Here is an 11,349-nt window from a genome sequence, read left to right on the forward strand (position 1 = left end):
ATGCAGCTCCTCAAAAGACATATTCTCCAGCCCCTTCACCAGTTTTGTGGCCCTTCTCTGGACACGCTCCAGAACCTCAATGTCTTTCTTGTAGTGAGGGGCCCAAAACTGAACAGCAGCACTGACCCAGGACCAAAACTGAAGTGTCTCCTATAATCCAGAGCACTGTAAGGAACATCATCCTGTGCATGCATGTAAATTCCTGTCTGAATCATTTTTTTTTAGTGCTGACTCAGAGCATGCAAGTGTCTGTGAGGAAATATCAGCATTCATTCTTCTCAGAGGTAAACCCTCTGATAAAGTACAAACTCCTTTTTGGAGGCAGCTTGATGTCCGAATTTTCCATTGTTAGGGAGGCAGCTTGATTTGATGTCCGAATTTTCCATTGTTAGCCTTAGAGTGCCCTCCAGTGGCGAAGCCTAAATCTGCAGCCTTACTGATAGCACAGTCTTTTAACCTGCTTCTGTGGAAGTAGTCTGCCCATCACTCGAAGGACAGAAAGAGTCCGTGCAAACCAGAGAACAAATGAAAAAAAAAAAAGCAAAGGAGATTTTAGTCTTCAGTGTACACATAGCGTGCAGCAAAATGCCACTACTGACTGGAATATTTTAGCACAGTGTCTTTTAACCTGCTTATGTGTCTGCCCATCACTCGAAGGACAGAAAGAGTCCGTGCAAACCAGAGAACAAATGAAAAAAAAAAAAAGCAAAGGAGATTTTAGTCTTCAGTGTACACATAGCGTGCAGCAAAATGCCACTACTGACTGGAATATTTTATGTCTTTTTCTTAGGAAACAAAGCAGATTTGATAAGACCTTGTATCTATTTGTCTCCAGAAGCTATTTGCTGACTTCAGCCAAATTGAACTGCAAAAATTAAGATCTCAAAGACAGCTAAATGTCAACAGACTTTGAGAAAAGTGTTTTTGCAAATGGCTCAAGGAAAGGTATGGTTGTCAGCACAGAAATTGTGAGACAACAAAGAATCCAATGAGCGACCTTGTAAATGCCTCAGTGGAAAAGTCTTCCACAATGAAGCTAGAGACAGTAATCCTTAGAAACCCATACTGAAGCAAAAATCAGGCTTCATTAGTTCTGGAGCTTGCTTTGTATACTGGCAAAACTTCCTTCTTCTTAGATAAGCTACGTCTCTCCCTGCACAGAAATTAGTGTTCTAATCACAGTATTCTAAAGATGCAAAACTTAGAGTTTCATTTCCTGTGCATTCTAAGATGCAACACACTTGGCAGGGCTAGTAGTAGCAAAAAATGGTGCCATCAATTCTTTAGGTAGCAACGATGCCAGTATTCAGGTTGGTTGTGGCTCAAGCAGTTACTTTAATTTCTCAGAAGGAAAAGCACAAGTAGTGTTCATTAACCAGACAAAATAATACCAGAAGCATTTTTCACACAAAACAGAAGGTGTGAGTTATTCTCACACTTCAGATGATTCAAGAGAGATGTCCATGTCTTAGCAAATCTCCTCCAGCTCCCCTTACAGTAAGATCAGATAAACAGGCACTTCAGAATGCAATTCAGCTAACATCCTTTGGACATGTCGTTTGTTGTGAGACAAGTGAACGTCGAAAATGGCTGTTTCACTCAATTTCCTGTAGAGGAAGCCTAGGATCACTAGATCAGAGATGGCATCTGTTTTGCAAATGCTGGAATTTGGAGACTTCTTACTCTATTAAGTATACATCCCTCAAGCACTATGAATGAACATTGTGTTCTCATAGCTGAGGGATTACTTTCTTAGTGAAAACAAATAACTGTAATGAACTGAGACAGTTCTAACATACACAGCCCTGACAAAATGAGATCTGGTGCTGAACTAGAAGTTTCTCTGAGTCACCTGAATCACTTCATGATGTATATTATTCCTGGCAGGCAGTATCAACTTCTGCCCCAACTTACACATTGGGTCCTCCAGACAGTACCTTCTGATATTTCAGTTTTTAAGGAGCTAGAAATATATAGCCAAAAATTCAGGAAATATGTCTGTTGACTTCCTATAACTTGAAAAACATCTTCTCTTTCAAAGCTCAGGTTCATCAAGACAGCACATGACAGTACAAAACCTATGTTTTTTGAAATGTGCTTTTAATCATTCAGAGAAAATAAGATGATTATGAAAGGATCCAAAAGGCTGTGCACTTGGAAGAATACAAATCTGTATTCTTATTTTGTGCACAAATAAATAGAGCACTGTTAAAAATAATCAGAGAACAAACAGGGTACAGTAACTTGGAAAAGCAAAGTTCAAAAGTAGTCAAGGAAGATGAGAATGGTGCATAGTCCTTTTAGTTGAATGATGGTAGGTTTTTCCCCTTCATTTTGATATTAAGCTGATGGCCCTCTTGATACGGTTCAGAGTGCTCGCCTTGTCATTTTCTTCTGTGGTCTGCAACTCATTGGATTGTGAGTTGCTGCATTCAGTGTCTTGACAGCTGCAGCTTTCCACGTAGATATACTTATGTGAAATTGAACGCCCAGTGGGGCATTTCAGTTCCACATCTCTCTCAGTAGTCCTTGATTCCCTGCAGCAGGAACAGCTGTGCTCCATAGAATTGGCCTCAGCAGAGTATCTGTTAACATGGAAAATGGCAGTATTACTCTGTGCCAGAAGTCGGCATACAGGGGAGAGGGTGAAATTAGGTCCAGAACTCTTGTGAGAAGTTTGGAATAATATATAGAAGAGCCACCCAATGGTGCTTGGGAACATGTAACCTGCAGAATCTGTCAATATCAGGCTATAAATTGTGTCAAGAATCATCTTCATATTAAGCCACATCCAGGCTGGATGTGGCTTTGAGCAACCTGGTCTAGTGGAAGGTGTCCCTGCCCATGGCAGGGGGGTTGGAACTAGATGATCTTTAAGGTCCCTTCCAACCCTAACCGTTCTATGATTCTATGATCTTATATTTGTGTGCAGAGGCAATCGCAGCAAGTCTTTAAGATGATAAGGTGTTTCAAAATACTAATAAATCCACTGGCTAATTGGGGTTCAATCTGAGACTGAAGATCAGTTTTCTCCCATGTAAGGTGCCCTGTGGCATATTCAGTGATAGGCAGCAGCAGACAGTTTCTTTGCAGAGTTAGAATTGTGTTTTTCCAGTGTTTTAATAGCTCAGGACCAGGTGTCCTACTAGGCATTTTCTTATAGCTACTTTCTTACAGATTCTTTCATTTCAGAAAAAAATGTACAGTGAAACTACTAACACCACTCCTAAAGCATGTGTTTTCTAAATTCTTCACTGTATAAAAACTGTGCATGTTTGAATCTTCCTTTAAAAGATGCACGTGTATTTTATTTTAGATGTTAATTATTGAAAAGCAGCTTTTCAGTTTATGAGCATCAGATCTGGCTGCTCTCTGGGCTCATTCCCATTAAAGAATATTCCATGTTCTTTTGTGATGATTTCTAGCCAAGGTGGTCTGACACAAATGACAGACAAGCCAGCTCATAATGGATGAATAAACCTTATCATGGCTGTCTGAATCCCAGTGCAACTTAATGCACTGTCTTGCTTTGTATTAAGATGAATCAACTGTTCGGTCACAGATTTCATGATTTTGTGCCCTTGATTTGGAGAGCTGATAGTTGCAGGTCTTCTACTATTCTGTGGTCTAACTACTTATTGTTCCTTGTGTATAATCAAGCTTAGTGCCAGCAGAATTCAAATGTCACTGTCCAATCGGTTCACTTACAGTGAGAAGGTTCCACATGTTCCTTCACATTCCGTCAGGAGAACTCTGTCCACAGACCGGCAGCCGTTATAGACAATAAAGTCTTCTCTTTGACGGACAGAGCACGGTGTGGGATTATCCAGAGGTGCACCTACATGGAAAGATCACAAAATAATTTCAATGATATAGGCCCAAAAGCTCCTTGCAGTTCAGGAGTCTCTGGGCTTCACTAGTGCACTCAATTGTCTTAAGTGGTCTCCCTGCTTCAGTTCAAACTTTCCCAGAGATCAGACAGTGAATGCTTGGAATAACAAACATAAATATCTGTTTAAATACAAACCTATCAGCCTCTGAGGCTGGAAAATGGTCTGATTTAAGAAGAAAATTAAATCTCTGTATTGTTGATTCAGGTAGGACTGGCATACTTACAGGTTTTGCAACAACCATTAGGTAACAATGTAATAGTTCCCTAAAAGAACAAAGAAACAGAAAAAATAATATTATTTTCATTCCCTGTATTGAAGAAACTTTTAGGCCAATAACTGAGGAGAGTAATTCCTAATTGGCTGGAAATAACCAGCAAAAACTGCAGCATTGATCTGAATAGACAAGATAATGGACTCTTCCAGACTTTGGGAGGACTCTGTATCTCAGTTTTGACCAATGTTTTGGCTACTGAGAGACAGCTGCCAGTTATAAGGCTTTAACTCTCACCAAGATATCTGATTTTATACACTCTATAGGTCTGTGCATGCATGCAGCAGAAATTTTTGCCCTGAGAAACTTCGGTGAAAGGTCACCATGACTTTTGTTGCTGGTTAGGTGGCTGAACTAAATTGAAGTTATCTATGCACTGAGTAGAAGGTAAGTTTTCTATATTTACTTACAGGTTTGCAGCTGTCCTCATTGAATGCTGGGCAGGTAATCTCAGATGTGGAGGAAATAAACTGGTTGTGGATATTTACACAGCTATAAATGGTGCAGTTGTTGTAAGGATCATTTTTGAATTCTCCAGGCTGCAAGCAAAATACAACATGTAATAAGGAAAGCTGAAAGAGGTCAGACAGAAATTTTCCTGTCCTAAGACAATGACTTTCCTCTTGTTTCCCAGTCAATCAATTTTAGGTTAACACCTGTTTTAGATACAGATTATTACATATATTGCAGTATGCCATACATGGAGAGTATCTTTAGTTTTACATGGGATTTCCTTTGGAAAAGAAAAATTCCTCTAAAGTATACAGAGTACATTAGACTTATTAACAAAATCATCCATGCTGATGGATTTCTCTAAAAGCTAAACTGTTAAATGCTAATTAAGAACAATCCTAAACTTTCACCCTACAGGGGCAATAAAATTTTTCCATATGCAGGCTTTACTAGTGTTTTTCACTATACAGAGATCAAATAATATAGAAAATTCCATGCTTGCAGATATAGGAAGAAAAACCCTTCCAATGGTATTGGATTTGTCATTCCAGAAAGAGCCTTCCAGAAAATTTGATTTTGCGAGTCTTTCCTTCAGGTCAAAAAATTGTAAATAGGTTTTGCTTCAAGTGAGCTTCTGACCTTTCAGGTGCAAACGTACACTAAGTCTTCTCTCTGACAAGGAGATGTTCCCTCCCTGAAAGGGGTGCTTTACAAATTTGGTAGAGATGTAAGATGTAGAGCATACTTACATTCAAGATGAGGTCAGAATTGTTTGCTGTATGTATAACACACTTTGTCTGCACACATCTTCCACAACATTCCCCTTTCACTGGTTGAATCTCATATCCCTAGATATTAAAATTAATTAAAAATGAAAGCACTAGTATAGATGCATTTTTGCTAAATAAACGAAAACACACTAACCCATTAATTGATTATGCTTTGAAGTACACTCTGGATTTGTGCCTTTCTGTATTCCAGCCCAATGGAAGACAAGTAATAAAAGCAGGCTATAGGTGGAATAAGTTACAGCACTGTAATAAATATGCCTACTAATTAAATATCACTTCATTAAGTTCTCTACAGAAATGTCCCCACTAATCTTCCCAAGGTAATTGAATACTGTAAGTTAAACAAGTTTCATGCAACAGATTGCTCAAGGACAGTTGGTATCCATGCTGGAGTTGGACTCTGTATTTCTACTGCCTGTCCTTTGCTTACACCACACATTGATCAAATTGTTTTCCATGTACATGAATATTTTAGTTTGGGTTTTTGTTTGTTTGTCACTTACTGGTCCACAATGTATGTTGCACGGAATATATTCACATGAGATGATATTCAGTTGAGTGCTGGTGCTAACTTCATTAGTGCAGAAACAATTCTGACACTTATCAACAAAGACTGAGGCATTAGGCTATAAGTTTTAGGAAAAAAAAAAAAGATACATATATTAATGAAATATGACATGTGACAGACATTTCTTCATTTCCAAAAAATCTGTAAACTAAGTAATGGAAAAGGAAACAATCATAAACACTAAGATAGCTATTTGGCTAGCTATTTATAAAGACAACATTTTAAATAAATGTGTCTTTAATGAAGTCCTATATAGCAATGATAAACTCAGATATTAAAAGGGCAGGTGTCAAACAAATATCTGCAATAAAACAATTACTAGATGCAACAGAATTTATTAGGAATCTAAGTCCATTTAGAATAATAGTTATTTACAAATCTTTCCATTTTTGAAAGCAGTCTTAAAGCTGCAGTGATGTGCTGACAGTAAATGTCAACCGGCTTTTTAAAATGCATGGACACTTAACTCTAAACACAAACATCTCTGATACTGGCATACAAACAACTCTTCAGTCTTTCATACACAGCAACCTTTTCAGAAAAGATTTAAGCTTTGTGAAATTGATGAACTTCTGACAGGTGTTAAAAAATTCCTAAAACTTTGATTGTACTAGATAAACCTTCTCACAGCACTTCTGAAAAAGTAACTGGTATTTTAAGAATTTCAGAAGATTCTTGAAATGGGAACTTACCAAGAACTCAGCGTTCTGATGTACACAAACCCCCTTAGGAACTGTCAATGGGAAAGGAGTTGGGTGGTTACACAGGGGGAAAAAAAAGGGGGGTCTTCACCCCAACCCAATAAACCTCATTTCTTCCACAATGAATCACAATGCATATGGTCAAATACTTTGGTTATTCCCCATTTCTGGTAGCAGACATGACATATATAAAGTATAAGAACAAATACTGAATGTGCAAAAAGGAAGATTTGGCCCAATATACACAATCCAGTTCACAGACGAGAATGTTCACTTAGCAGGTACAAGTAATTCCTTGTTTCAATTACCAAGAACAAAGCAGACTTTGTAAAGCTATCTTCTACTGGAGATGCTTACAGGGATATTTTGCTAGATTAAGCTAAGACCACAGTCCTGGTTAGTTCTGTAGCTATTCTTACATGTTCTTACAACCACGAAAATTGAACTTGAGCCACCTAGCTGTATCTGGTTTCCTACGTGTTTGTCATAACCATAGCAGTAGAAACCAGTGTTATTAATAACCAATTTGTAGAATCTGACCTTGTTTACTACCTCTTTCAATAAACTATAGCATACAGTCTTACGAGGTGTGATGCTAAATTACGCATTCCAAGGGACTTACCGCACTGGTACACAGGACAGCACTGACCACTGGGAATGTGAGAATGAACTTCAAATCCCAGTGCACACTTGGGGGCTTTAGTTGTGCATAAGCTTGTATTACATTCTGAAAAATAAGGAATAAGCCAAAAAGTATACTAAATCATGGCTACTAGAAATAGGCACCTATCAAAGCATTTAGGATAGATTTTCCATTGCTTGGAAACAGTCAAGATCTCCCCCAAAGAAACAAATCGCAGAAATAGAACACATTTTTCCTAGTGAATCCAGGCACTGGATCAGGGGACTGCACTGGTTCCTGAAAAATTTTCTCCTATGTAACTACCAAGTGTTAAAGAAGTATCTCAATTCTTTTCAGAGAAGTAGTAGACAACCGTTACTCTCTCCAAGGTTGTAGACAATTCTTGCAAAATGAAAACCCACACAGAATTCCATAATCTATCTGCATTTTATTTTAATAAAATGTGATCTTGAGCTCAAGAGCTATTGATTGTTGAGTCCTATGATAATAAATTCGGTTAGGCTGAGTCATTGCAATACTAAAATGTATTTTCCCTAACACTAGGCAAGCTGATTTTAAAAAAGTGAAAGATACTGTTTTGTGACTCCCTGCTGAAGGTCTCTGGGACTAAATCAGTTCAGTTACCTTTTATTTTCTATTCCTAAAAGGTATAGAAAGACTAGAAACAAAAATTATACACTCACTGCAGGTGACAATGGGGCAACAGGAGTCTTCAGGATTTACTTCATTGACTTCATAAAAGCCTTCTCCATCACAACTGGTCTTACTTTGTTTGGCACATTCATGAGGCCCACATACAATGCCATATCCACCTTCCACACAAATACAGTCCTGACAGTCTACTGTAAACCTTTCCCCAAACTGTCATTAAAGAAAATAAAGTGAATGATTGTCTGGTTAAAAATTAAAAAGAGTAAAAATAAAAACAGCAATGAAAAGTTGGGAGACCACAAAACAAAACTGCACCAGTGGAGGCCACTATCCTCTCCCCATCCCCAGTCTCTACTTGAAATACAAAAGCATATGGCAGCATACCTCTCTTGGTATCATATCCACCCCAACACAGCCTGTCAAAATATAAAAATAAATTTCCATTAGCACTTACATAATAGTAGGCACCTTCAGTATGAGCATAGCGCACTGTCACATCTATGCTGCATACATAAGAAAGAAACAACGAAGGGGAAACAAACATGCATCCAAATGAAGCAGTAAAACTCACCACAAGTTTCCACACAGACATTGACACCAGAGTCATACAGCATCGTTCCGTTAGGACAGAAACAGCCTTCCACTTGTTTAGTTGAAGTTTCGTTTTGTTGACTGTGGGAGACAAAATGTTCAGAGAACACCATTACACACAGAGGAAGATGATGACAAATAACTTTTCATTGAAGATACAGTGGTAAATGATCTGCACATTTGCGATTTAGGGACTGTCAGTGTTCATGTTTGATATGGCCGAACAACATAAGCAGTACAGGCATCCAGATCAAGAAAACAGTGGTACCAAGTATGACAGTCAATTTAAGACATGGCAGGAGGTTGATTTCTCTTATCCACCTATGCATTAGGTATGACTGCACAGTTCTATGAGCTATAACTAACAGTGAAGGGATTATTTACCTTGATTTGCAGGTTATCTCTTTAATAGGACCACATGCTCTGTATTCTTTATCTGAGGGGCATTTATAAGCTGGAACAGAAGAATAAAAAGGAAGAAGAGCTCAGTAACAATATCATATAAAAGCCCCATGAACTTATGCTAAGAAAATAAATACTGACTACTCATTTTCCTATGCATCTTTGACAATCTTGAGAATCAAAGAGAAAAAAAACCCCAAAAACCAAACCAGATATCAGACTCATGCCTGTGACTGGAATTATTTTACGTAAATTAGCTATAGGGATATAGCACCATGCCTTATATTAAGGAGTCAAGAGTCTGTATCTTGATTACAAATTTTTCCATAGTTTCAGTCTGTTTTGCACAAGTTCTTAAAGAGGAGTGTGTTCCCACCCTCTGTCCTCCTCTTACTAGAGCTGAAAATGAATGCATATGTCACTGAATACAGTGATCTGTTGATGCCTCCAAAAGAAAACTGCCTGTGTACAAAAAAGTGTCTACTGATACAGATGTTACTGTCACAGTCAATAGATGAACATTTTTGCTGGCTCATCATAATTTCCATTGTTAAAAATGTTACCTGTAACATTATTTAAGGAAAGCAGCTAGTGTGATTTATTGGTGTTTGCATTGCTCAAAAAGTGATATGAGTTACCGTTAGGACATTATTGATGAAAGAGTTCCACATAAGCTTCCCTCATAGTTAAGATAAATGGCCACATACTTACAGCAAACACCATTGGTATGACTTCTCCAGTCAATGCATACACCTTGATCAGCACAGGTGGCAGCATAGATCTGCAGACTTGAGCACTCCAGGTCTAAGTTAGGAAGTACACAACTATCAAAAACACAGGCTGTGTAGTACTTCTCAGGATTGACAGAGCCATGGCATGGCTTGAACAAACTAGAAACAGAAACATTTATAAGTTTTAATTACTGAATCCATGAATTCTTCAGTGTGCTCAACATGTTATAACGTGGCAACAGTGGTGCTTAAGGACATATGAACAAGGACTGTTAGAGAGAGATTTTTACAAAGAGTATTATCTAAATTGTAACCTTTCAATATACATTAAAGTATTCTCCCCTCTCCTAAAAAACATTCAGGCACCAATATTTTCTGTTCAGGAGCTACATGAAGCTTACTGAGTGCAACCATGAACTATTTTTCTGAAGAGATTTTGTTTGATTTTTTTTTTTTAAACTTCTGACACAAAATTCTAAAAATGAAGATTTCTGTTTTCAATTGGACTCTGTTTTCTGCTAAGTTAGTGTGGGAAGAGGCAAGAGCATAGAAGAACACGAGAACATCAAGAAAGGTTAATGTAGCAGCCAGAGGGTTGGAAGTAAACTATCAGCAAAGCGTGACATCTAGAAACAGTAAAAAGAATGAAAGCAACCCACAAAGGTACAAGAAATAGAGAAATAGTTAGAAAATTCTTTTATTAAGAAATTAATTTATTAAGAAATTGCCACTTAATTTGATCAAAGGCTTAGAAACCCCAGAGAGATGTCTACCTTCCTAAAAGAAGTTCGCAGATGGAAGATTCTTTGCAAGGCTGCACTGGGGTTGTGCCAGGTGCTTTTGTAGGAATTAAGCCTGGAGAGCACTGTGGTTTGGAGGGATCGACAACTTGCCAATGATCTGCCATGGTTTCACAGTTTTCTGCAATGTTTCCATTTGGCAACATGCAGTCATCTGCTGTGTTGTTATTGCAAGTACCTAAAATTGGTAAGGGGAGAAAGAATTAATTCAGTTTTGTTATGAAATTCCATTCATCTTTCTAGCAGGGCTGTCATTTACCTGTTTGTGGTTTTCTAAGAGTTCAAAAATCACAAGACTAAGCCTTACCACACTGTCCATGAGTGTTGTTGCCAAATAGGTTGTAGGGCATTCTGATAGAAAAGGACAAGCCATTGTAGCTCACATTTACTTTCAGTTCAGGAATTTCCACTACACGATTTATGCCTGACTCATAGATGCTCAAGCCAAACTTTTTATAAGGCAAAGCCACTGCCTGTTTGTTTACTGTCACCTAATACGTAAAAGAAAACAGAAAAAAAGACATATATTTAGTTTGACTTTAGAAAAAAATTGAATGTTCATTACTTTGCATTGGAGATCAAAGGCAGATAATATGCTTTTAGTTTGTAACAAGTATCCCTGTGTTTCTTTTTATGTAACTGGAACTCTTTTTTGAGCCAAAGAAAAGGCCTATGACTCATTGATAAACCACCAGGCTAAAATTCAGGGTTTAAACCAACTAAATTCTAACACTCAACAGATTTATTAGAGTGACTATGGCATTGAGGACACCCCATGAAAATGCAATATAAAATAGTCATAAATTACTCGTGCACACAATTGTAACTCTCTTAGCATAACGAGAACATGCTTG

General features: G+C 37.8%; 1 protein-coding gene across 1 annotated transcript in view; it reads right to left on the reverse strand.

Moving 5' to 3' along the window:
* Positions 1-3,708: 3,708 nt before the first annotated feature.
* The window catches only part of LOC104509901 (intestinal mucin-like protein), a gene marked incomplete at its 3' end in the record, with an annotated part of 10,874 nt that continues 3,233 nt past the window's right edge, over positions 3,709-11,349 (reverse strand). Inside the window, exons 4-14 of the mRNA XM_010151996.1 lie at positions 10,803-10,986; positions 10,469-10,673; positions 9,676-9,854; positions 8,947-9,016; positions 8,543-8,643; positions 8,356-8,387; positions 8,044-8,181; positions 7,300-7,404; positions 4,575-4,703; positions 4,117-4,156; positions 3,709-3,838 (exon numbers count right to left, since the gene is read on the reverse strand). Of these exons, the coding sequence (XP_010150298.1) occupies positions 3,709-3,838; positions 4,117-4,156; positions 4,575-4,703; positions 7,300-7,404; positions 8,044-8,181; positions 8,356-8,387; positions 8,543-8,643; positions 8,947-9,016; positions 9,676-9,854; positions 10,469-10,673; positions 10,803-10,986 (1,313 nt within the window). The remainder of the gene's footprint in view (positions 3,839-4,116; positions 4,157-4,574; positions 4,704-7,299; positions 7,405-8,043; positions 8,182-8,355; positions 8,388-8,542; positions 8,644-8,946; positions 9,017-9,675; positions 9,855-10,468; positions 10,674-10,802; positions 10,987-11,349) is intronic.

Source organism: Eurypyga helias, unplaced genomic scaffold (genome assembly GCF_000690775.1).
Source record: "Eurypyga helias isolate BGI_N326 unplaced genomic scaffold, ASM69077v1 scaffold30145, whole genome shotgun sequence".
NCBI lineage: Eukaryota > Metazoa > Chordata > Aves > Eurypygiformes > Eurypygidae > Eurypyga > Eurypyga helias.